The sequence below is a fragment of the Lycorma delicatula genome, chromosome 3, assembly GCF_047948215.1.
Source record: "Lycorma delicatula isolate Av1 chromosome 3, ASM4794821v1, whole genome shotgun sequence".
Taxonomy (NCBI): Eukaryota; Metazoa; Arthropoda; class Insecta; order Hemiptera; family Fulgoridae; genus Lycorma; species Lycorma delicatula.
In genome coordinates, this window is record NC_134457.1 from 218,907,146 (window position 1) to 218,934,784 (window position 27,639).

The following is a 27,639-nucleotide window of genomic DNA, read 5'->3' on the forward strand; positions in this document are numbered from 1 at the left end:
GGCGAAGCACAAAGGATCGAGTCCCGGTTGCTGGGTGATGGAGGACGGGAACGACATAGCCGGGCCTGGCGACTAGAGGCAAAGACACCTCCCGGTGTTAATTGGGGATCTGGTTCCGGGTGGCAGGGGAGAAAAAGGGTAGTAATACTAGTTCTTCATCAGTATATTAAAGAAAATCTTCTGTAATGAAATTGTGCAGACTAATACCGGTTAAGTTCTTACAATTCGGGAATAAAATAAAACCACTTTTTTGCGGTTATTATAATACCAGTAGTTATGCTTCAAATTGATCGACAGGTATAGTGTGTAAATAAAATATAGTTTAGAAGTAAAGTAAGTAATAGTAGTAATAATGGTAGTATATAAAATTATATTATTCTGATTACCCAAAACATAATTGTTACTGAAAAATAAATAATTTTTTTTACGAAAGATTTAATTATCAAAAATAAAGTAATTATTAAATATTGTGTAACACCAAAAATCTTTTTTTGAAATTACAGTATATAGATACGAGATTTTTTTTTAAATCTTGCATACTTTTAATTTCGTTGTAATTCCACCGCATACGAGTAGATTGATCCGTTATAATTTACTACATTACGTAACATTAATGTATAATATGATACTTCATGTATTTGATGTAATGAATTTAATTTATTTAACCGCATGTTGTTCTTTCTATGACAGATGTTCTGTACCGACCTAATAAATTGAATAAAAATATCTCTTTTTTTTAAAAGAAAAACGTTCATGATGTTAATGTCATTTAATTGTACATTATAGAACGTACATACCAACTAAAACTAAATTGTAGTTCTGTGAATAGCAGATCTCACTATTTTAGTATTAAATTTAAAAAATTAAACTCTGCAATTAAACCGAATCAATAAATTGATCATTAAAGTAAAATTCAAAACGGAATTGGTAGTCGTATGTTATTTTTTCCCTCCCTTATTCCCCTACCCACCGGATCCGAATCCGCAACTAAATATAAACTCGGCTCCGAGGCGTTCCCCACCCTTTAACAACGTCTTCGGGAACAAAGTTCCCGCAAGATAGCCGGAGCTCGGTCTTTTAGGCTCCATGCCTCTAAAAGGCGGCCGAAAATCCCATCTTCAGCCTCCCGCCGCAGCTCCTCCAGCGGCCAAGTTACAGCTTGTCCCAGTCCCCCACCCGGAGTTTGAGTTTCCTCAACAGAGACAATTTGGTAAGTTTGTGTGGCTTCGTCCTTCACACTTGGCCGAACATGTTGTCACCCTTAAAATCCCTCTTCTAGCCGGCCTAAAAATTTCTCAAAAGACTTTAACATACGAAAGCTGCGGTCCATGCCTCCGGAGTACTCCTTAATCTCGATCTTAGTTGTACCAACACATTCAGCTCCCCTACATTACGAAAGAGAAGCCTCATATTGTGGGCAAAACACTTCTTTCACAAGAGCCGACTCTGTACTTAATGCCGTTGTCCTACAGATCCTTCTTCCCTCATACCCGAAAGATCCATCGACGATTCGTATCTCTTCAAGTAAGAGGCCTCCTCCGCCGAATATAGGGAACCCCAACCAGATCGAGACTTCTTTTCCTTTCAAATACCCTGATGTTGCGATATTAGAAATAAAGAATTATATCGAATTATATCTTAGAATAGAGACGCAAGATAAGGACACGCAGGAAATTCGTAATGATATCGAGCTTAGAAATTTTTTAAGACGTTGTAATTGAGATGATTTGGTCGTGTTGCAAAAGAATGATAGGAAGTCATTTAATTTAGATATCTTATCGAACTGTATTTTGAAGTTAATGTAGCTTCTATTCAATTATTTTATTTTATAAATATCACTTTAAAGTATTTGTGACGCGAAGCTTCTTAACGCAGGCTTTGTGATGGGGAGTAACTAAGAAATACGAACGTCACGAAAACGTGTCACGCGCAAGCTGATACCGCCACTATGCCTACCGCGTGCTATATATATAAATACTAACACGCGTGCTCGGTAAGCCCCCCTCTCTCTCTAACAATTTCATTGTTATTTCATAATTCTCATTAATAAAATTTTTATCATATGTGTATATTACGTATACTTTATTTTGCACCGTTAACAATTCATATAATATTACCTAAGAAGCTTTGCTTCCGTACTGTGTCCACGTATCGATGCACTCGTTTAAATCTATTCTGATATGGAGAGGTCTATAAAATAAAACCGCTACATATATGGATAAAGACATTTCAAAAAGACATTTTGTAAAAAAAAACGAAGCCTGATTCTTAATAAAAATAAAATTAGAAATTCAGAGGAACGACATGAAGATATTTTTATAAGTGTGTGTTAAAGGACTTTGAAATAAGTGATATGAACATCTTTTTTAACCTTAATTTTTTCAACTAATATTTTTCGTGAGTAAATACTTCATGTAATTTTTATATTTATTTTTTTTAACTTTATCGATAAAGACGGTTTAAATTTTAATATCAAAAATTAATTTTTTACGTAGAATGTTTATCAAGTATTTGTGTTCGAAGACTTATTTTTTATTTACGTGTTATATATAAGTTTTGGATATAAAAAATTGTGAATCCTCCAACTGATTCGCAATATGGGCTTGCAAGGTTAAATTGTCTTCATCTATGTGCGTTGGCGAATATGTATTAACCTCAATATCGACATGGGATGAAATGTTGTGTGGACGTAAATTCGACGGACTAAGACTCAAAGGCGGTAACGTCTCACCTGTCCCCTTGCGCAGATAGCCTTCTGACGCATCTCTTCTTCCGCAACTTTTTCCCATTGATTTTTAGTTTGTTTTCAAATGGTTTAGATAGTTTTTATATTTGTAGAGGCTCATTAATCTCGGGATATGGACAAACTTTATTATTATTCCATAAGTGAGTTTTTTCTTACATTTTTGATAGATTTTATTTTTAAATAATTAATACATTACGGTTCTTTAGTAGGCTGAAAATGTTAACTTCGATTATCTTCTTTTTTGAGTACATATTTAAATTTGTATGTTTAATAGTTTGAAGTTAAAACTTGCAAAGAATAATAGGTATGCGTGAAAATTTGGCGCAAAGTCATATTCATACTGCCGGTATAGTACCACAGAATCCCCAGGCTAACGGAGAAGGCGCAATCTGTATACTGTTAAAGAGCATAATAAATAATGTAATTTTTTCGTACTTCAATTAATTTTACCATTTATATTGATCATATTATTAGATATCGGAAATTCGTAATGCTATTAACTTCATCAAACTTACGTGAAAACAAAGACGTGGTTATGTATCAATAAATGTGACAAGCATTTATCCAATTAATAAAAATTAATAGCGTTATTTATTATAATTAATATTTTTTACTAAAATTACAATAATACTGAATTTAAACTTCAGTGAAAAAATATTTCATTCCAGTGATGATCCAACTCAGTTGGAATGAACTTAATTTTCAGTCGTATGGGTAAGGTAATGTTAATTTTACTTTCAAATGATCGATCTTTCATGAATTGTATTGTAGATGATGCTGTTGTTAACGGTGCCCGTCTTGTAGTAATAAGTAGAAGAAAACAATATTTTAATCTGTATTTTGTGTGTTTAAGAATTTGATATGCGTTTATTAACTATGTAACACAGTAAATTCATTTTTTGTATTAAAAAGTTAATAATTTTGATAAAGAAAATGTTACTATAAATATAATTTTTAATTAATCATTTTTTTACGATCAAATAATACTATCTCCTATATATTTCAGTGCTTGATAATTAGTGTATATGAAAGAGAGATTTTTACTCGAGATTTTTCTACTCGAACAAGTTTATTCTTTCATGCACTCATAAATAATATATTTTTGAGATTGATACTTTCAATATTACACCTTCGAGTATCCTAAAATAAATAAGATCATAATTTTAGGCCAACTCCCTCCCCTTTTTATTATTATTATTATGATTGTTGTTTTTATTATAATGATTATTTTTATTAGTAAGTTTCTTATAAACATCTGTAAGCAACTGTCAGAAATTACTGAATTTTATATTTGAATAAAATTATATTCTCAGAGAAGGCTAGTCAGTTTGCTGCTTTCCTGAGTATATTCTTTGAGCTTTATGGCATACACAAGGGCTTGAGAGGTGGAGATAATTGAATTTTTGAATAACCCGATTCCTCTGAGTTGCTTCCTGATAAACCACTTTCATCATCAGCGGTTCTGCAAGTAATCAGGAAGGAGCAGGATTCACAGAAGGCCCCAGGCTTTGACTTAGTTACTAAAAAAATGCTTCTTTACACTACCTTTCAAAGGCATTCTGTAAATAACACATCTCTTTTATGGTGTCCTTTGGACTACGTGCTTCTCGACGAAGTAGAAAGTTTCACAAATGAAACCAGGGTAAACCGGTACATGACATATCTTCGTTTAGGTGGATAAGTTTATCAACTATTTTGTCTAGAATGTTTAAGAGACTTTTCTTCGAAGATTATGGCCTATTCTTGAGAATGATAATTTTATTCCTGATCACCAGTTTGGCTTTCGATGTGATTATTCCACTGCTGAGGCGCATAGACATTTTAAGGTTTCAGCAAATGCCTTGAGGAGAAAAGATACTGTTCGGCTGCCTTTTTGCATATTTAGTTGGCGTTTGACAAAGTTTGGTTGCCTGGCCTGTTATACAAATTAAAAAAGAGCCTACCTCAACCGTATTACTTGGTTCTGCGTAGTTACCTGAACGGTCGTTTATCACAGATGAGGTATAATCATAAGTTATTTGTGTTCTTTAACTTCAAATCGGGAGTTCCTCAAGGCTCGATTTTAGGACCTTCATGTATTCGATCTTCACAGCAGATCTTCCGACATCGGACTATGATATTGTTGCTTCATTTATCCATGAACGGCTACCTTACCTGTCATCGGCAGCTAGCTATGACCAACTTAGCTAAATGTTGGTCGATGTTGACCAAAATCTAGCTTTAAGTAAACTACAATCTGAATTAGACCAAATCAACGGATTGCTATCTAGATGAAAGATAATCAAGACGAGTAATGTGATATTAGCAATGAGAAGAGGAGACTGCTCACGGGTCTGCCGCGATGGTGTTTTCTTACCGCATGCTCGAAATGTACGGTACCTTGGTCCTTCATCTTGTTCATCGTCTGATGTGGAAGGTCCATGTAATGGAAAAAAGAAAACTGGATACGAGTATTAAGTTTAAGGAAATGTTCTGGTTGCCGAGCAGAAAATTACAGCTTTCACTATTTAACAAGCAGTTGTCGTACACGACTATTTTGAAACCGATTTGGACCTGTGATATTCGGTTTTGAGGTACTACAGCAAGCGAGATAATACAGCGATTCCAAAACAAATCACTGACGAATATAACAGAGGCGTCTTGTTTCGTAAAAGACAATGAGATCCACGAATATCTTGGTTTACCGTATTTTCGAAAAGAAATACAGAGATTCGGTGCAAAATATAAATTGTAGCTACATTACCACGTGAACTGTTCATCTACTAACTTTCCAGACAATAATTAAGACGTTAGAAGGCAAAACCTACTCCGAGTGTTGGACCTTGGTGACTTCGTGTAATTTGAGTTGGAGCTGCATCAACTGAGTGTTACCCATCAATTCATTACTCTTCTTCGTTCACTTTCATTTATTATTCTTTCGTTATTAATATTACTTCATCGTTTCTCTTTTTTTATTAATTCTTATTTTATTTTATTTTTATTTATTTATTTTTTTTATGGGCATCGACTGCTAAGGTCATTAGCCCTCGTCATAATCTTTAAAAGAAACTACTATCACCATCTGGATCATCATATGTAAGGGTGTAAAGTGCCCTTACATTTTATTTAAAAGCACAAAACTACACAAAACATTTAAGACATAAAGACAAGGACAATTACAAACACTTATGGGGTGTAAAGGGCCCCAATATTAAAATTTGAGATAGGTTCCCAAAAGACCATTAAATTAAAATTAAAATTAAAACTTATCCTACCATATCTTTCTTTCTTTCTTCTACGAGTCTCATTTATAGTTTGTTTAAGCACCCTCGGGGCGACCAGAACCGCCGTTGAGCATTATATCAGTCGCGCCAGGGTGCCGTGGCAGTTGAATCCTTCTTATAAACAGGCTATAGGCATGCACAGCGTACACCCACAGCCTCGCGCCCTCAATCCACCCTTGAGGGTCCCCCATGCCATCATCGGACACACCCCGACTCACTGCTCTTGAATGCAGGTGAGCCAAAATGGCCTAGGCAAGAGGGCTACCTCCCGTCAGTAAACGTGCCACGTATAGTGACACGTATTATTAATTTAGTGACACGTATTATTAATTTGACACGTATAGTGACACGTTTATTAATTCTTATGACTGTTTTTGTTCTGTGTTATGCTACCAATGGTACTGTTCTCTGACTTAACTTTATATGTGTACTTACTTTAAATGATCTGCATAAGAATATTAGTATGTAATTTTTGAAGAGTTTGGATGATAGTCTCTCTGCATGGGATTTTATGTGATCATATTTACTTATTGGTTTGTTTCTTTAACATTGTAACAGATTGTAAATTCTATTAGAAACAAAAAATAATTAAATTCTTAAAAAATATATTTAAAATAGTTCAGAAGACATTTTAATTGTAAGAAAAAATTATTTCAACAAAATAAATTACAATTTTTTATTTTACTTTTTACAGAAAACAAAACTAAGAAAATTAAAAAAAAAAATATTGGTAAATAGATTATTTTTTTTTTTTTTTTTTTTATTAGTACCGTATTATCTCTTTAGTTAATAATTTCAAAAAAATAATAATACTTATTGTTTATACTATACTTATTTTACATGGTTTGTACGCCTTATTTTCTTTCTTTTTCCCTGTTTAGCCTTCGGGAATTACAGGATGATATAAATGAAGTGTAGTCTTGTACAGTCTCAGATCGGCCATTCCTGAGATGTGTTGGTAATTGAAATCCAACCACTAAAGAATACCGGTATCCACGATCTTGTATTCAGATCCGTAAAAAAATAACTGACTTTACTAGGACTTGAACGCTGCAACTCTTGATTTCCAAATCAAACTGATTTGGCAAGACGCGTTCACCACTAGACCAACCCGGTGGGTTATGCATTCTACACCTGTAATGGTAATAAATTATAGTTGGCAGCAGTTTAGTTTAATTTATTATAACCTCCCGTTATAAAAAGGTAATTAATTTTTTTTAAGTGTCAAGATTTAATCGGATTAAATATGATTTCTGCAGTTAAACTTTTATATTTTTAGTGTTTTTAAATCTTGATCAATGAAGTAATACAAACCGTTGCAATGTTGGTATACTAATGAAAGCACTAGAGCAGAAGAGATACAGAATATTTAATCATTGAAAGAAGAATTTCTAATAATATAGTTATTATTTATATAAATTTTATGCATTATGTACACAATATTTATATATGCTATATGTATTTATTTATTTTAATTTATATTAGTAAAGTCTACCAATCTTTGTGATTTATAATCAGAAATCTTGAGTTATTAAAATTTTTTAATGCAACTTAGAATGGCCTCTTCAGCGCATACGTCATCAGCAGTCAAAATTATGAAAAAATTAATTTTTAAATTTATTAGTTTTTCTTATAATAATAAAAATGGAATAAATTGAATTTTATTAATAAAATTATTAACATTTTTCAAAGTTTCTTTAGTTATTTTTCAAACGAAATTTTAATTCTTATATTTAAAAAACTTTATTTTTGAAATTTTAAAATGTAGACTCTTAAAAAAAGACATCGGAAATATAATTTATATTTTATAACAGAATCGTTTTATTAATTTTCACAGCTAATTTACAAAGAAATTATAATATATTTGAAAAAATAAGTAACAAGCGCATACACATACGCGCGCGCACAATTTCTTTTTCAATATTTTCAATAATTTATTCTCTTTCAACGATAAAAATCGTTGAAACCGAGAATGAAATAAGGAAACGTAGAAGAGTTAAAAATAAATAAAATATAAAACAGCAATATCTAAACTTTAGGAGTGTTAAAGTCAAAAGTATTGAAAGTCAAAAGTATTAAAAGTCTAAAAGTTGGCACAAGTTTTGTTAGAGAGCATATAAAATTGATTGTTTGGTGAACTGTAGGCTTCAGTAAGGATACACAAATAAAATGAAAAAAGAATGTAGTTAAGAAAGTAGGAATAGTGATGGAAGAAAAGTTAAACATTTTGAATCCGTTGAAAACTGAAAATGTTAAAGAAATATAGAAAAAAGAATTGAACCATATAAATCTTGATAATGTTAAGTACTATTGTGTGAGAATTCACAGATAAATAAAATTCTTTGGTTTGTCGTATAGGTAATTCTAAAGACGACTAAACAGATTTAAAAGATTTTTATTTATTTTTAAGTCAAATATTTCTTTCTAGTGTCGGTAGAAGTAACCCACCGGACTGGACTGGTCTAGTGGTTAATTCGTCATCGTAAATCAGCTGATTTCGAAGTCGAGAGTTCTATGGTTCAAATCCTAGTAAAGGCAGTCACTTTTGAATACTAGATTGTGAATTTTAGAGGTTGGGTTTCAATTAATCACACCTCTGAGGAGTGGTCAACCAGAGACCGTACAAAAACTACACTTCATTTTCTCATTCATACATATCATTCTCATTTATCCTCTTAAGTAATGCCTTAAGGTGGTTCCGAAGGCTAAACATAAGAAACAGAAAGAGAGAGAGTCCTGGTAGAAGTAAACACTTGTACTTCTGTGCCTTCCGAATCCATCACTCATACAGTAGTTTGGGATTATATTTAGAAGATTCATTTTCAACACATTTTCTACCTATAACTAATATAATTCTTAATCATGTCAAGTTGATTCAGGCATTATTGTCATGGTAGATTTCTATCGGTTAATGAAAATATAATATTTTCTCACATTCCAACAGTTTTTTCTTAAATCATCTTTTCCTTTTTGGGATGAGTAGAAAACTTAACGGTCAGGGGGATTTTTTCATCCCGCCCTCCCCAATAACATTTAATTAATAATAATTTGAAGAAAGAATTACAACCGAATCTCTCTCAGTATATTCAGTTATGATATACGTAGGTCATATATTTGGAAGAAATTTAATATATATTAAATCGTCAATCGACTGATTGACGAATATTCGATAAATATTTAATTGAAATATATGATATTTCTAAATATGAAGTATTATTTAAGAAACAAAAATGTGTGTGTGTGTGTGTGTGTGTGTGTGTGTGTGTGTGTGTGTGTGTGTGTGTGTGTGTGTGTGTGTGTGTGTGTGTGTGTGTGTGTGTGTGTGTGTGTGTGTGTGTGTGTGTGTGTGTGTGTGTGTGTGTGTGTGTGTGTGTGTGTGTGAACTTCACTTAGTGTCCTTATGGTTGTAGCTTATCGTTGTTACTATTGTCCGGATATGTCTGCCGTAACGCTTTGGTACCACGCTAATATTAAAACTTCAGTGTTAAAGAATAAGCATATTTCAGTGCACGCAGTAGTCGATTTCACACTGTTTCTTATAACGTTTATGCATTTACACTGAACGTAAAGTATTATTAATTGTTATTTAATAACGTAATAATTTAGTGATAGTTAAAAATTCGATATTTTTTTTTTAGAAAGCTATAACAGAATAAATTAAAAAACTATATATATAAAAATGAATGTGTGTCTGTCTGTATGTCTCTTATGCCTTCCTAAACCGTTCATCCGATAGCGGTGAAACTTTGGGGAGTGGTTTGACGCATGCCAGGGAAGGTTTGTGAATTAGTTTGGTTCTGCTAGGTGGCGCTGGAGTCGAAATATTTCAAAAAATTGTTTTTATGGACCGATTTGGCTCATATTCAGAATATACAGTAATTACTTGAAAAGAAATATTTTTTGCAAAAAATGGACCTGCTAGGTGGCTATGGGGCTGAGATATTTAGAAAAATTGTTTTTATGAACCGATTTGGCAAATATTCAGAGTATATATTTGTTACGTGAAAAGAAAAGGTTTTGCAAAAATTAAATCCGTTAGGTGAGGCTGTTGTCGAGATATTGAGACAGACTTTCTTTTTCTACATATATAAAAGACAATGTTCGCATGTGTGTCCGTTATAGACTAAAAAACCACTGGACGGATTTATACGCGGGAAAACGGAGAACGGAAATAAGGAAAAACTGGAAATAGGAAAGATGGGAAAATGGAAGATGGGGAAACGGAAAACAGGTAATAGGGAAGATGGGATGAAGGGAAAACGTGAAAGGTTAAATTTTGTAAAGTTCCGTAATGTTCAGTTTTTTAATGTTTTATCAAACTTTAAATTGTGTTCATTTAATCTATATATATATATATATATATATATATATACACTTAAATCTAGCAATAGCGAAGCATTGCGGTTCTGCTAGTATGTAATAAAATAATTAAAAATTATTAGGGAATGTTGCAGAATTAATTAATTATATTTGGTATATTTTGATATTTTTAACGAAATAAAGCTAATTTCAAAATTTAACTAACCATCAAAAAATATAATTTACTTTTATTTATGAAATAAAAAAGGACTGTTAATTTGATAATACGAATATGAAGTACGTTACTTTTGTCTTTTCAAAAACCGAATATAAGGTTGATTTGAATACTAATGTGCGAGTCTATACTCACCACTGCTTCTCATCGCCTCGTTTTCAGTTCTATAATACAGCAAACAGCTTGCGTAACGGATTACTGATTTCACTGTAGAAAGCAAACAGAAAGTTTATTGTGTTCGAATTAGCTAAAAATTGTTGGAACAATGCAAAACAGAGGGAATAGTTTTTTAATTGCATTCTTACATGTGATCAAAAAAAAATCCTGGTTTCCTCACCATTCGCCACAGAAAAACAGACCAGTCCATTGAGTAAAGAGGAACCACCCCTAATGAAGGCGAAAGTTCGATTGTCTTTGTAAGACTTGCCGCAGTACTACAGTACTTTATATTAAAGAGGAATTAGTTTTGCCAGTTTTAAGGTTATTTTAAGTTAACCTATAATTTTAGAAGGGTAGATTCCCAGTACCAACCTAAAACATAATGCCAGATCTGCATCTACTACTATGCAATTTTTGATATTGTAATCAAACAAAAATTGGTTCAATTGCATTAAAATGCAGTTCAATATATACATATATATATATATAAATTATCTATCCCCCAAACAGCCTCAATTTAGTACTACGCGACTATTAAGTACTTAGACCTTAGGAGGCGTTGGAAGGTCAGCAATTTTAAAATAATGAAGCCCACTTTGTGTATAATTTTCAAACACAATGTACTATATAATCTATGATGCGGAATAAAATGAAATATATACACATTAAGGGGCAGAAATCTGTAAAGTTTAATAGAAATTATCTGCAGAAACACATCATTTTCGACATTTAAAAACCTTTTATCGAATAAAAAATGCAAACTAGTGCGTTTATGTTGGAGTCACTCTCATAAAAGTATCTTGCTATGAATATTTCAAGTTTAGTGTGAAACTATTATTTTATTTCATAAACGTTTAGCTTAGCCAATTTTCTCTACTTAATATTTGTTTGGTGATTTCAAAATAAAATTTGGAAATTTCAAACGGTTTCCCGCTTCACTTGCAAAATAAAACGGTTATTTTTATTTTATCTCTTTTTTTAAATATTCTCTGAGAATGGATTTTTAATAAATATTTTATTTATAAATGTTTAAGGACACGAAATTACAAAACATTTCTTATATTTATTAAGACTTCTCTCCTGTATATAAGAAACTTTTGCAAACTTTTATTTTAAATCTGTTGGTCGTTCTGTAAAAAGGGAAATAATATTTGTTACTTCTTTGAGATAGTTTTATTTGCTGAGCAAACACCGATGAACGTAACCGAATTCTTCTGTTAATAAATTATAAATTAACTTATTAATGGCATGTTAATTAGTGTTTTTTATACCACAGGTTCCAATAAAAAATTGATCCGGTTCATGAGGGATAAAGATTTTGTCTCCTATCTCATAATACGATTCAAATTACACCACTTGTATACTGCGATGGCTTTCTGTAACATATAATAATTATTTTAGTCGATGTCAAATCATTTTTCTGGTGACTTAATCTTTTTTTGTTTTGAACAAGGGTAATGAATATGAGTTTTCGTAGAAAAATTTTGTTGACATTTAATTTTGGAGCGAAGTTGGCACTAAGGTTAATAACTTATTTAGTTTAAAAATCCAGTAAACTAAGATCGATGTCCGTCTAAGTTCATGAAACAGTTGTATTTCTGCTCTTTGCTAGAATAAACACTGTGACAGATGTTTGTTGGGATATTACTTTTCCAACTATCACTGTAATCCTCTTTTTTTTATTAGGTTTTATAACTTTTATGAGTTTAATGTATTATTATTGTTTAGTTATAAAAATAAATGTTTAATCCAATAATGATTATTTGAAATTTCGTAATATTTTAAAATAAAGTAGATTTTTTACCTAAATTCATAAACTTTTTTTTAATACCTGTACGTATCTTTTATTACGTTTATTGTTTAGTGATATTAAAATCTTAATAACATTATAATCATAAATTAAATTTATTTGAAAACAGTTTTCATTATAGTAATGTAACACATTACAGTATAACTGTCTGATAACATAAAACATCTATATTAAATTTAAATTAAATTTCATTGCATTTTAAAGCGTTTATAATTCAAAATAAATTTAGCTTAACGGTAATAAAACAAATTATGCTAATTATTCTTTGAAGTATTTTTGTATGACTAATTTTTTTATACAATAATATAAACAGAAAAATCAATCGCACATCCATTCCAATATTTTATGTATTTTTGGTTTATTTATTTCTTATTGCACCCGTTTTGTCTGAGCTTCTAAGTAATCACAATGATACTTAGTTGAAATGGACTCTTTCTTAAACAGTAACATTGATTGTAAGAACCAGCCTCTAAGTGCTGATATATTTTCTGCGCCCGCGCGCGTATGTGGGCGCTATGTCTCCTGTACATGTGTGTGTATCAGATTTCTGTAATTACATGATTTTGTTTCACAAGTCACCTATCTTTAAACAAATGTATTTCATTGTACTCGTGAAAAAATAAATATAATATTTTATCCTGTACAATTACGTATGATACTTAATTGAATTTCATCTAGACTTTTTAGGCATAATTATTTTTTAACAAATATACTCCATATTTATTAGAAACGAATAACTATTTAAATCTGAAATAAAATTGAATTAATTTTAGAGAAGGATAAATTTTTATTTAGAATTGATCTAGAACAATAAATGTATATATTGTTGACATTGACAAAAATATATATACTAATACGTAATATACATATGTTATGGATTTATTTCTTTATGCGAAATCCATTTTAAAGTTTTAGAAATTTATCGTTACGTATGTGATGTAAATCCAATTTAAAGTGCATCTGTCAGTTTTGACGACGGAATTAACTCGCGAACTACTTGTTAAAATTCATAAGTTTTACATCAATTGAATTTGTTGTTCAATAAAAAATATTAAGATAATACAAAATTCAAGACAATATAAAAATATATACATTTATATGGAACGAAATAAAAAAAGATTTTTGCACTTTCTCATAATTTTTCAACAATACAATTTTGTAAAACCTTTGTACGGTCGATATTTTTTAATACTAATTATATCTGTAACAGGACAGCAATTAGGATTGGGGGAAATAAAGTTGGGCAAGTGGCATCATTCAAGTACCTGGGGTGCATCATTAAGGAAGATATGAAGTGCGATCAGGAAGTTAAAGTACAAATTGCTAGGACAAAGGAAGCATTCAGAAAAATGAGGAAAATGCTATGTATCAAACTAGATCTGCGACTAAGGAAAAAAGTTACGAAATGTTTTTTGGAGTGTGGCTCTTTACGGGGCAGAGACATGGACTATTAAAAAGGGAGAGAAGATTGGAGGCTTTGAAATGTGGATTTGGAGGAGAATGGTCGGAGAGAGTTCGGTGTGAGGAGATGCTTCGTAGAGTGGGAGAAAAGAGGGCGATTATCGAAATAATAAAAAGAAGGAAATGCAGTTGGTTGGGACATCGGCTGAGACGTGACGGCATTGGAGGGATTTGTAACGCCCGGAGAAAAGCAAGAGGTCGGAAACAAATGAAAGTGGTAGACAATATAAAAAGGGAAGAAAGTTACTTTAAAATGAAACGGATGGCACAGAATCGAGCAGAATGGAGAGCGGCCATGTGAAAACATGCCTTTTGGCAGAACACTTATTAAATCATGTCTTATTAAATCAGATCACTTATAAAACACTAATTAAATCTGTTAGGCGCCGTAATCAAATTTTAAAGAATAACGAACATTATATACAAGGTTTATTATAGAAAGTGAAGAATGAAGTGGTAACCTATAATTTTCTTCACTAAGCAGAATACATATCGGTCGGTATGTGTCGAAATATAGGTGATATTCTGTTCTATACATGATAACTTTTATTTTGTCCGCTACAGATAGTGATTATAAACACTATTACTTACAACAAAATAAACTTTTATTAAAGCCCTTTGAACAATGTAAACGATACAGCCATAAGAATGAGTGAGCAGAAGTTTAAATCAGTAAATGAATGTCTAATTTGTTGGTGAAATTAAATTAAAAAGTATATCTCATAAGTCTATATGAAGAGTATGTTCTAAAAATAAATTCTCTTACAAATATTCATTACTATTACTTATTTATATTCTGTTTTTTTTTTTGTTTTTTTTGAGGATTGAACTTTCATAATGATTTCATTTGTACCTTAATAATCATTCTGTTGTTCAGTGATGTAAGTAAATAATTAAAAAAAAAAAATTCCGCCATCCATATAAAAATACAGTAACTATATTTAGATTAAAATCACGTACGTTCGACAATGTGCCCAATATCGTTTGTAAACATATTGAAGGATTTTCACCCCGTTAAACAATTCTTTGAGTTGGAGCTAACCTTCTCTTTCGATCTTCCAACGTTTTCCCTTCAACAGATGAACTTAGAAAACGCAAAACACTGTATTTTTTAAGTATTATTTTTTTTACAGATTTACCGATTTACAATTTTACAATATCTAAATGACGGAAACTGTTGACAAACATCGCTTCCGCTTACATTAAATACCCGTCGCGATATACGAGGTATGGTAAAAAAATACGGTGAATGAATTTTTATAGCGGCAACTGCCGACGCTACATCCATATGCTGTAATTTGTCCAATAGCGTGATAAACTGCGACAGGCAGGGGCAAGTTGTAACAAGTTCGAGCTTGCCAGTCAGCTGCCAGAGCCGCTAGAATGAGGTTGTGTTTATCGTGTCTGCTGCGCAACATGGATTTTGAACAACGCATTAACATTAAGTTTTGTTTTAAGTTGCAAAAGAGTGCCAAAGAAGCTCACGAAATGTTAGAATCTGTGTACGGCGACAATGTGGTAACTTTGAAGACTACAAGTGGTATGACCGATTTAAAAACGGAAATGAGTCTGTTGAAGACGAGCAACGTGCGGGACGTCCAGTAACCTCAAAAACAGTTGAAAATGTGCAAAAACTGGAAACAATGGTTCGTTCAAACAGGCAAATGACTATTCGAGAGCTATCGGAAGACCTTAACATCTCGTACGGATCCGTTCAAAGCATTATAACTAATGAATTACAAATAAGACGAGTGAGTGCAAAATTTGTTCCCAGACTTTTGTGTGATGAACAGAAGGAAAATCGTGTGTCAATTTGCACGGAGTAAAAGGGTCGTCTTCATGCAGATCCGGACTTCATGGCGAAAATTGTAACTGGAGATGAAAGTTGGGTCTATGGCTATGACCCTGAGACCAAAATGCCAAAAAAAATGACCAAAACGTTCCCAATGGAAAACCAGTTCATCTCCTCGCCCTAAAAATGCACGTCAGTCAAACTCCAACATCAAGGTCATCAGAGTTCGTTCCAAGGGGAACAACTGTAAACTGTGAATTTTATAAGGGTGTACTGCAACGACGTACGAAGAAAGCGACCAGAAAAATGGACCAATGACTTCCTTCTTCACCATGACAACGCGCCTTGTGACACCTCGCTTCTCATTCGCGAGTTTTTGGCTTGAAAAAGTGTTCCTGTCTGTCCACATCTGCCATACTCACCGGATTTAGCACCATGCGACTTTTGGCTCTTCCCAAAAATTAAAACTGTGCTTAAAGGAAAACGTTTTGACACCATTGCTGACATTGAGAGGGCCACGACCGAGCAGCTGAGAAAGCCCTTCCGAAAGACGCCTTCCAGAAATGCCTCCAGTCATGGAGTCAACGTTGGGATAAGTGAATTCTTAGCCAAGGACAGTACTTTGAAGGAGATTAAATCGAATTCTATGTAACCTTATTACTTTTTTTAATAAAAAATTATTCACCGTATTTTTTGATCACACCTCGTATATCCTTCGATACAAGTAAACCCCGGATCATAGATACAGATTTGTATAGATAAATTAAAAAGGAGAATTTATTCTGAGTTCTGATATATAAAATTTGAAGATTTGCATGTAAAATAAAATTATGTTGTTTTATAATTATTTCTCTTGCTATTTAATAACGTGTTAATTTAATTTTCTTTTTTTTTACAATTTCAGGTGCTATTTTTACGCAAGAGGAGAAAGACAGTAGCACTGAATTGGCTTTCAAGTATGCAGTTTATAGAATAAATAAAGATAGAACACTATTACCAAAAACAACTCTTGTTTATGACATTCAGTATGTGCCAAAAGATGACAGTTTTCACGCATCTAAAAAAGGTATGTTTGTTTTGAAATATTTTATTTAATTAAAAACACCTGTAAAAATATGTTTTGATAATAGATAACTGTGAATCACAGTTTGGGAATCGCTGTTCTAAATGTTAAAATATCTTTTCCTTGTTTTATTTCATTTCTAAGCATATGAGTAACTGTGTTCTGGTATTTAGATTCCTCGTAGTAATATTTCTGTCAACAAAATAGAGATCTAATTTTCATTTTCATTTACCTTATTTGATAAAAATTCTTATTATATTACTTATTTAATGAAACAGATTTCTTTTATTGTTTTCTCATTAAGATAAATTTTAACGTCCAGTTTTGTATAGAATTTTTATCTTTGTCTAATATGTCTATTATCTAAATAATTTTTTTTATTAAAAAGTAAAAATCAATGATTTTCTACAAAATGTAGAAGCCCTTTTTAAAGATGAAAAGATACCAGCTGATTTTATTGTTCGATTAAAATTTCTTTATTTGGTTTATAATTTACGTATGCCCTTTTGTCCATAAAAAATTAATACAATAAGTAATAAAAAACAAATTTTTATATTTAATTTTAACCCTCTAAAGAGAGATTGCTGTGTTATAAAAAAAATATATTATAATTTATATTAATATTAAAGTTCTTTTATGGAGCATAAATTAATCAGCAATTTGAGATGGTTCAATTTTCTAATTTTATGATGCAAGGGATTGATCGAACTGGGGATGCGGGATTAGTTAAATCCTTAGAAATCGCACCTACCAATGAAGATCCGATTTTTTGTACATAGGTTCATAGATTGCTGTAAACCGCCTTACCTTTTTTGATACCAGTATCATTTTTTTTAAAACCAGTTTTATTTACATTACAGAAATTTTTGTTTTTTGAGCGGAAGAAATTATATCTGCGGGACTCTTACCGTACGATTTACAATCCCATTATAATTTTTTGGATCATTTTTCAAAATTTAACTTGATCATTTTATAACCTCAAAACGCGTATTCATATAATCAAATAAATTGTATAAGATAAAACCGAAAAATAAGGTAAATTTAATTTTATATATATATATATACACACACATTTATATATATATATATATATATAAACACAAATTTAAGTCACAATTACTAAATTGAAAAAATTATTGAATACTGTAGAATTTAATCCATCGTTACTGACTGCTATTAAAACAAATAAATGTGACCAGTTTTGAAAGCTTTAACGGTCAGTAAAGATTGTATATGAAAAAATGTGCGTCTATTAAAGCTAATTTTCTTTTAACTAATACTCATTCTGTTCTAAATTTCCGCGATTCATATTTGATTAATCTTATCAAGAATTATTTTTTTTAAATTCTGTTTTATATAAAAACAAGAAACCTTAGTTCGTTAAAAATACCGAATGTAATCTTTTTTCTTTCGTAAAATAAATTAGTGATAGAAATAAAAAATGGTAATTTTAACACTTTCACGTTTTTAAAACTCTGCGGCTTTACACATTTTCCAATAACTAATGTTTGTCATTTTTCACTGAAAACCCTATGCGCTAATAACATTGTAAGTCTTTCTTTCGAAACTTTATCGTTTTACCCTTGTTTCCCGTAACTACGGGTGATTTATCTAGTATCGCTCTATAAAGTAACGCATATTCATCAGTATTAAAAATTTCCTGTTTTAGAATTTGTTAAACTCTAAGGGTATTTTTTAAGCAATAAAATTGTAGATGCTTCTTACTTCACAAATAGCATTTTAAAGCAATCATTTACTTTATTACAGACCATCGATAATTTAAATTCTTTGCAAACCTTAAAACACATTATTCTTTCATCGGTCCGAAATCCAAGCATTTCTTGGAGGAATTCTATGGGGAAAGATAAAACTAATATGAAAAAATTAATCTCTTTATTTTTATTTTTTTGAACTTTACTTCTCAACTTGTGTTTTCAATCTCAAAACACAACTACAAAATCAATTTTTACTTCATCTCTATGTTCTTGAAATTTTAGTAACTAAAAATAAATTAATTTTTGAATTAAGTAACTTTTTTTTTACGCTGTAGAAAATGCTTTCGTAACCTCTGTGGCGGAACAGTAGCGTTTTAACCTTTCATCCAGATAGTCCTGCGTTCGAATCTCGATAAGACATGGCAATGTTTCATGAGAAGATTTTTTTTTTTTTTAATTGCATGCTTCGAAAAAACGTACATATATATAATATATTTATACGTTTTGCAATTAGTTTATTTAAAAAAAAAAAAAAATGAATCATATGTGATATTTGATTTTTATGCAAGGAAATACTCTTTAATGTGTTTCCCAACTACATAATATTTAATTTCTTACCTCGATTAATGATTTATGTATAATTAGATGAATGAGTAGTGGTTAGTTATAAATAAATATGAATAGTAAATTTATAGTTTTTGAACTTTTGAAATCTATCTTCTGTAAAAATCTTGGCCGTTGTTTAAGAGGTTAACCGTTAAAGAATTTTGCCTATTTTCTAGATTTTGGGTGTATTTTTTACGTGTTAGGGAACTTCTTTTATCGTTGATGTTATAAGAACGTTGATAATTATTTAATTTTTTACAGACGTGGTGAAGATTTTCAAACATTTGATGGCAAATGTTTGAAAATTGTATTTGAAAGTCATGTGGCAGTAATTATTGTGTTAATGTTCGAATATTTTGTACGTCTAAACCTACTTAAATATAATTTTATATATTTAATTTTTATTTTATAAGAAGAGCCGCAATCTACTGCCAAATTTCCTAAACAAATAACGCATTTACAATTTTTTGTAAATCCTTTAAATTAAATTCGTTTTTTGTAAAAACGAAATTGATTTCGTTTCATCCATATGTATATATACACACACACATATATATGTGTGTGGATATTCGTTTCATCCATATATATATATATATAGCTATGTTTCAACATATAAACTAATTTTATAACAAAATGCGCTACGTATAACTGTAGATGAAGCGAAGAGAAAAAAAAATTATAAAAAAAAACACACAATAATACATGAAAATATGAAGACAATATAAAATACAATACGTACAATATAAAATACAAAGTACTAATACTCATGTTTTACTAATTACACTGATAAACATAATTTTTGTTTCCTAACATACGATGGATGAGGAGGATGAAATGGGAGAAACAATACTGAGATCTGAATTTAAGAGAGCATTAAAAGATTTAAATGGCAGAAAGGCTCCTGGAATAGACGGAATACCTGTAGAATTACTGCGCAGTGCAGGTGAGGAAGCGATTGATAGATTATACAAACTGGTGTGTAATATTTATGAAAAAGGGGAATTTCCGTCAGACTTCAAAAAAAGTGTTATAGTTATGATACCAAAGAAAGCAGGGGCAGATAAATGTGAAGAATATAGAACAATTAGTTTAACTAGTCATGCATCAAAACTCTTAACTAGAATTCTATACAGAAGAATTGAGAGGAGAGTGGAAGAAGTGTTAGGAGAAGACCAATTTGGTTTCAGGAAAAGTATAGGGACAAGGGAAGCAATTTTAGGCCTCAGATTAATAGTAGAAGGCAGATTAAAGAAAAACAAACCGACATACTTGGCGTTTATAGACCTAGAAAAGGCTTTCGATAACGTAGATTGGAATAAAATGTTCAGCATTTTAAAAAAATTAGGGTTCAAATACAGAGATAGAAGAACAATTGCTAACATGTACAGGAACCAAACAACAACAATAACAATTGAAGAACATAAGAAAGAAGCCCTAATAAGAAAGGGAGTCCGACAAGGATGTTCCCTATCTCCGTTACTTTTTAATCTTTACATGGAACTAGCAGTTAATGATGTTAAAGAACAATTTAGATTCGGAGTAACAGTACAAGGTGAAAAGAGAAAGATGCTACGATTTGCTGATGATATAGTAATTCTAGCCGAGAGTAAAAAGGATTTAGAGGAAACAATGAACGGCATAGATGAAGTCCTACGCAAGAACTATCGCATGAAAATAAACAAGAACAAAACAAAAGTAATGAAATGTAGTAGAAATAACAAAGATGGACCGCTGAATGTGAAAAGGAGGAGAAAAGATTACGGAGGTAGAAGAATTTTGTTATTTGGGAAGTAGAATTGGTAAAGATGGCCGAAGCAAGAGCAACATAAAATACCGAATAAAACAGGCGAAGTGAGCTTTCAGTAAGAAATATAATTTGTTTACGTCAAAAATTAATTTAAATCTCAGGAAAAGATTTTTGAAAGTGTATGTTTGGAGTGTCGCTTTATATGGAAGTGAAACTTGGACGATCGGAGTATCTGAGAAGAAAAGATTAGAAGCTTTTGAAATGCGGTGCTATAGGAGAATGTTAAAAATCAGATGGATGGATAAAGTGACAAATGAAGAGGTACTGCGGCAAATAGATGAAGAAAGAAGCGTTTGGAAAAATATAGTTAAAAGAAGAGACAGACTTATAGGCCACATACTAAGGCATCCTGGAATAGTCGCTTTAATATTGGAAGGACAGGTAGAAGGGAAAAATTGTGTAGGCAGGCCACGTTTGGGAGTATGTAAAACAAATTGTTGGGGATGTAGGATGTAGAGGGTATACTGAAATGAAACGACTAGCACTAGATAGGGAATCTTGGAGAGCTGCATCAAACCAGTCAAATGACTGAAGACAAAAAAAAAACATACAATACATGATTTTAATCTGTTTTTTAATGGTGAAAACAAAAATGAACCCGGAATCTTCCTATCACCCACCATTTTTGAAATATTTTCAAATTTTAATTAAAGTATTTTATTTTCATTTTTCAATGTATAGTTAGCATTTTAAGCTCCTAAATTGTACTTTGTTAGCTCATTTTTTATCGTTTAACTTTGTTAACATAATTTGTAAGCTATAAATAAACAAAACTTAACAAAGAATACATCATACCGTAGTCACATTTTATGACATCATATCTAATACTGAAGAGTGAGACTTCATGGACAAGATTAATCATGTCTGTGCAGGTGAAAACATGTAGCTGAAAGCTCAACTGTGTTGTTTGTATTAAGCAATGGATTTAGGAGTGAATTGATTTTGTTCGTCTTATTGGTGTCTTAAGTTTGTTAACACTGCAGTATCATAACGCCTCGAAATTGTGAAAATGATGCGGATGCATTTTGTTATGAATGCGGTGAGTTTACCGTAAAATTAAATAGATAAAATATTACACCTTTAATAAAAATTTTTACTTTCATTGTAAAAGCGGTGATCAAGACAAGAGGTGGGTTCCTCGTATAGTATGCACTAATAATTGTTCTGTATATTTAAGAGGGTCGCTGAAAGGAACACAGAAGGCTTTGCCATTTGGTGTACCAGTGGTTTTTTTGTTTAACAAGTTTTTTGTTTAACTTTTGTTTAACAAGTGTGTCTGGAATTTCTAAAAAATCTAAACGTACTGTTACGTTTAGATACAATTTTTATTTATAGACTGATTTATACTGTATTTTAAATGCGATAATTTTATAAATAAACAGATTTTTTTTAAATGGTAATCTCTAGTTTTATAACTAGTTCATTTTTAAATATTATGCGACGTCACACTGTTTTAGGTTCTTCTGCATTAATTATATTATTCTTTATTTTTAACGTTATTATGAAGCAAAAATTTTAATTATTCTTACGACTAATAGACAGCGATATATCGATTGTTTTTTAATTACATTTTTTTTGAATTGGACATTTTTGGTCCGCGTGAACAACTTTATTTATTTCTTTGCAACTTTATTTAATCTTCTGCCATCTTTTTAATCTTTCTTTGTGATCTTCAGTGATTCTCTTCTTATTTCCTGTACCGTCTTGAACAACTTTAAATCTTTTAAACTCGTGTACATTTTTCTTGAAAATTTCCCTACCTAAAAGTTTTTTTCTTATTCCGATTTCTTGGAAATTCTTTCCTATGTCTAGAAGCCAATTTTTATTTTCATTGTTGGGAATATTAAAGAAGTTGAAAATATTTCTCCATTTATTCTTTTTAAATGATAGTAAAAAATTAATCTCCATTTTTTTCATTGTTTTTAAAACATTTTTATTATTTTTACACTTCTGACCTAATATTTTTTTTTTTTCCTTTTTATTTTGAAAAAGGAAAAAAAATTCTTTGATTCCTTGATTAATGTTAAGTTTCTGCCGTGTAAAGATCTTCAAATCTAAAATCTAAAGATCTTCTTATTTTTTTAATTTCAACAATTAAAAATAAATATTAGGTTATCATTCAGTTTCATATTTGATTCCTAGTAAAACAATAATTAAAAAAAAAAAAAATTTTTAAGAATTTTGAAAACACTGGTTTCTGGTAAATTCTGAAAAAATAAGTATTATTTAAATTCCCGAACTCAGCAATTCACCTGGATATCCCGGTCAGACATGGCGTCTTTTCATACGCTACCAATTTCCACCGGACTAATGACCTTAACTGCAGATGCCCGCTCTTTCATAACAAGAAAAAAATTAACCATATAATATATTAATATGATATTTTAAAATATATTAAAATTTCCATAACATATAACGAATTGTAATTAGATTCAAGAAAAATATTATTAATTGGAAAATTAAATAAATTCATTTAACAGATGAAATTTAAAATAATATATTACTATTCCTCATATATATATATATATACACTTATACACCTGTAAGTAAAGTATGGCGGTCAATCAAAAAAATTGCCAACTGGGTTTTTAGTAAATTTTGACGTTTCACATTCAAAGGAGTCCATGATAATAAAAAAAAACAAAACATTTCCGGATGGATGTAAATATATCTTTAATTATACTCGTAGAATAAGAGAAATTTTTTCAACAATGTTTTTTTTTACATTTTTACTTGCATTTATAATGAATAATATTTTTAAGAGAAATACCGTAGGAAAATTAATTCCATTAGACAGTCGCATCCTATCATTAACTTAGTTTAAATATTACAAATTGCACATAAACACCGAGTGATTTATAAATCATTTTACCGTGACTGTTTAAAGGTATTTTTAGGAAATTAAAAAAAAAATTATAAAAATATGTTTGAAAACATTTTGTTTTCAAGTTTTAGCTAGCGAAAAATTTTGCTTTGATTTTTGCTTAGAAAAATAAGATGACGCCGTACTAAAATACAATAGCTTTAATAATAATTATATATATAGCCTATATAGTATAGTATCAACTCCGTCGCGGCTTTGCCCGCGCTATATGGTTGTGTTTCCCGTTTAACCACAATTTCCCGTTGCGGCTTCGCTCGCGAAATACGTAATCTGAATTAGAATCATGAATTACCAACACATGATTTCAATAACGATAGTATGTAAAACACGACAATCATTTTAAAAACAATTTATGTTATTTTATCTCTTAAAATATTAAAATTCAAAAACCCGAAAATTGTTTTTAGATATTTATCTGAAGTCCACCGGACTGGTCTAGTGGTTAAATCGTCATCGCAAATCAGTTGATTTCGAAGTCGACAGTACTAAGGTTCAAATCCTATATAAAGGAAAATTCCTTTTATAAAAATTTGAGTACTAGATGGTGGATACCGGTGTTATTTGGTGGTTGGGTTTCAATCAACCACATATCTTAGGAATCGTTGAACTGAGACTACAAGACTGCACTTCATTTACATTCATACATATCATCCTCATTCATCCTCTGAAGTAATACCTTACGGTGGTTTCGGAAGCTAAACAGAAAAAGAAAGATATTTATCTACAGAGTATTTGCAAGCCTAAATGGAATGAGAGTATCTAGTTTGGTATAACTGGAAATGGGGAATATTTGGAATCGTTGTTCGAAATTTTTTTATCCCTCTTCAATCCTTCAAGGTTAAATTTCAATTAATTTGTTTATAGATATTCACGTGAATATTACACACACCAAAAATCAAGTCAATATCTTCATTTTTACCGAGAAATTCAGCAAATAGTAAAGTAGATTAAAAAAATAGTAAAATATAATTTTAACCCAGTTTAACTCTTTAAATTCAGAATTTCAAATAAATTATTTCTTAGTGTTTACTTGACGTAAGAAGAACAGTACACAAATTTTTATCGATTTATCTTCTGCAGTTTTCGTCAGGTGTTCATTATGAATCAATCGGGTATTTTTCATTTATATATAGATATTAAATTATGAGAACTCTCGATTAACTTTTCGATTGGAAACATAGAAAAATTAAACTTAGCAGATGCTTCAATCACGAAACGATTTATTATTTGCTATTAATTTATCACAACCCCTAGCCGCCATTGGAGACAACATAAAAATTTTAAATGAAAAGAGGTAAGGTTGTGACGTATCATTTTAAAGATTATTGAAAACCAAATATTTTAATGTAAAAATTTCAGATTGTGACAACTCCAACCAAAATGACACCCATCAAATATTTTCTAAAACTACTTTCAAAAGTAGCCAACAGTATACTCCCAAAATTGATCGTTTTGTACATCAGGCAGAAATTTCCGGATGTAAATGAAGAAAAAATTAAAGAAGGATTATTTGCTGGTCCTCAAATAAGAGAGATGGTCAAAGATGGCGTGTTTAATTCAATGTTAAATAATGTATAAAGTGCAGCTTGGGCTTCATTTAAAGACGTTTGCAAATCATTTCTCGTCAAACAATAATCCGACAATTACCACGATATTGTTAATAAACTTCTTACTTCAGACAGAGCTATGGGATGTAATATGACTTTGAAAATACATTTTTTCCACTCGCATCTAGATTTTTACCCGGACAACCTGGGAGACGTAAATGACGAACACTGTGATCGTTTCCATCAAGATATTTCGGTGATGGTAAAGGGAAATGTAATACTAACATGCTAGCCGATTACTGTTGGACATTAATTCGGGATGAGCCTGAGGCTATTTATAAAAGAAAAGCATCAGCGAAATCATTCTAACACAGGTATGGCCATACAAAACTATACATTTTACAGATTTTAACTATATTTTCCCTCGATTATTTTTGTATGATAATTTATTTAAAACTAAGGGTGATAGAAAAATTGTATCTACAGATCTGTAATGGACGCAAAAAGCTAATCAAGAAATAGTAAAAAATAGTTTTTTTGTCTGTCATTGTTTTTAAAATATTCAAATGTAGATATCCGACTTTAAAAAATAACAAGATATTAGATAACATCCTCAAACTGTTTCCTAGAATATCTCGTTTGGTAGTTTTTAATTTAAATTTCAGACGCAATGCCGCATTCATATATGCATATATGCTTCTATTCATCCATATATGCCTTTCTAAATGAGACATCTGTATAGTCCCACTACAATGTTCTTACAAAGAAAATGCTTAGATCATATAGAAAAGAATTGACATTTATATAATGGGTCTATAAAAAGAAGACATCGCGAACAATGTGCCTGTTTGTTAATTATACGTAAGATTCACCTTATTTTCTCATTCTAAATATAATTTCTTACTTTTCTTTTGCATTTTTTTCTAATTTTATTTCCACTATCGCATCAAGTCATTTTTTTTACTCTTTTGTCATATGTATCTGTTCTTTTTCGTTTATTTTTTTAGAAACTGACAAAAGTCCTCTTATGAAACGCGGTTAGTTTTCTTCATGTTACTTTTAAAATAGCGTAATCTTATTTCATTTAGGAGTAGTAAAATATTTATCATAAAATAATTTAGAGCATCCAATGTATTTAAAAGTTCAATAAAAATGGTAGAGACTGAACCGTCTGAAAATATTTAAGCAATACGGTCTGTTTGATTTAAATATTATCTATTTTTGGTAGTCACAGATTCCAATCAATGTGATAAGCCATTTCCTAATACGAGTAGATTATAATAATATCGATGACACCAAAAAAGAAAACAATATTTTTACTAAGTTTAATAAATAAATAAAATAAAAATTTAATTTAAGCAAAATAACTTCATTATATGATATTTTGATGATATTTATTGCAAAGGAGAATTTACATCACACTGTGCACATTATAAAATGAAACAAGAAAATAATTCTTACTTTTGAATGACTAAACCCTTTCCTTAACATTTGTCAAGTAATGTTTTTGTTTACTAGAATACTAAGTAACTCTGTAGTAACGAAATCAAACAGAACTAATTATATGGAACAAGGAAAGGTATTTTACAATAATTAGTAATACCAATAGTAATAGGTATAAGTAATAAATGAGTTGGCTGTAAGGATATATTTGTCAGCAAAAATGTTCATCTTCTGGTCATTATCCTTTCAAATTACTATTCCCGGTCTAGGCTGCTTGAGATCTATAAAATTTAAAATCAAGTGAGATTTTAATCAAAAATATGATAAGTTTATCGCACATTTTTTCACTGAAATCCCTTGGGCTGTTTTACTATTACAAATATCTACTACCAATATAAGTAAAAAACCTATTGCGAACCTCATTTCTATTTAATTGCAAGCGATTTTGCTATCTCAGTCTTTATTATTTTATTAAAGAATGCCTAGTATTGTAAGTATCATGCGTTTGTTTTTACGAAGGGTACTATGTAATACCACTACAAATTTAATTAAGGTATGGGTACTCAATAAATATTTGACTGTTTTAATATTTAAGAAATTTTACAGCTTAAAAAATATCCATTGACTTAGCTTTTTTTAATGATTTATATACGCATATACAATAAATGTAATACTTTAATTTGCCGTAGCTATATAAACTACGTTTATCAAAACTTGTACGTTAGTAGTATAATTACTATAAATTGTATATAACTTTTTTTTTTTTTTTTTTAATTTGTAGAAGATGTTATAAAATTTAACAATAGATA

The 27,639-nt window shown here is 30.5% G+C and overlaps 1 protein-coding gene across 12 annotated transcripts in view; it reads left to right on the forward strand.

Moving 5' to 3' along the window:
* The window catches only part of LOC142322429 (glutamate receptor ionotropic, kainate 2-like), a 722,458-nt gene that overhangs the window by 231,631 nt on the left and 463,188 nt on the right, over positions 1-27,639 (forward strand). For all 12 annotated transcript variants that reach the window (XM_075361507.1, XM_075361506.1, XM_075361508.1 and 9 more), the window contains exon 4: positions 16,670-16,831. In XM_075361507.1, coding sequence (XP_075217622.1) covers positions 16,670-16,831 — 162 coding nt within the window. The remainder of the gene's footprint in view (positions 1-16,669; positions 16,832-27,639) is intronic.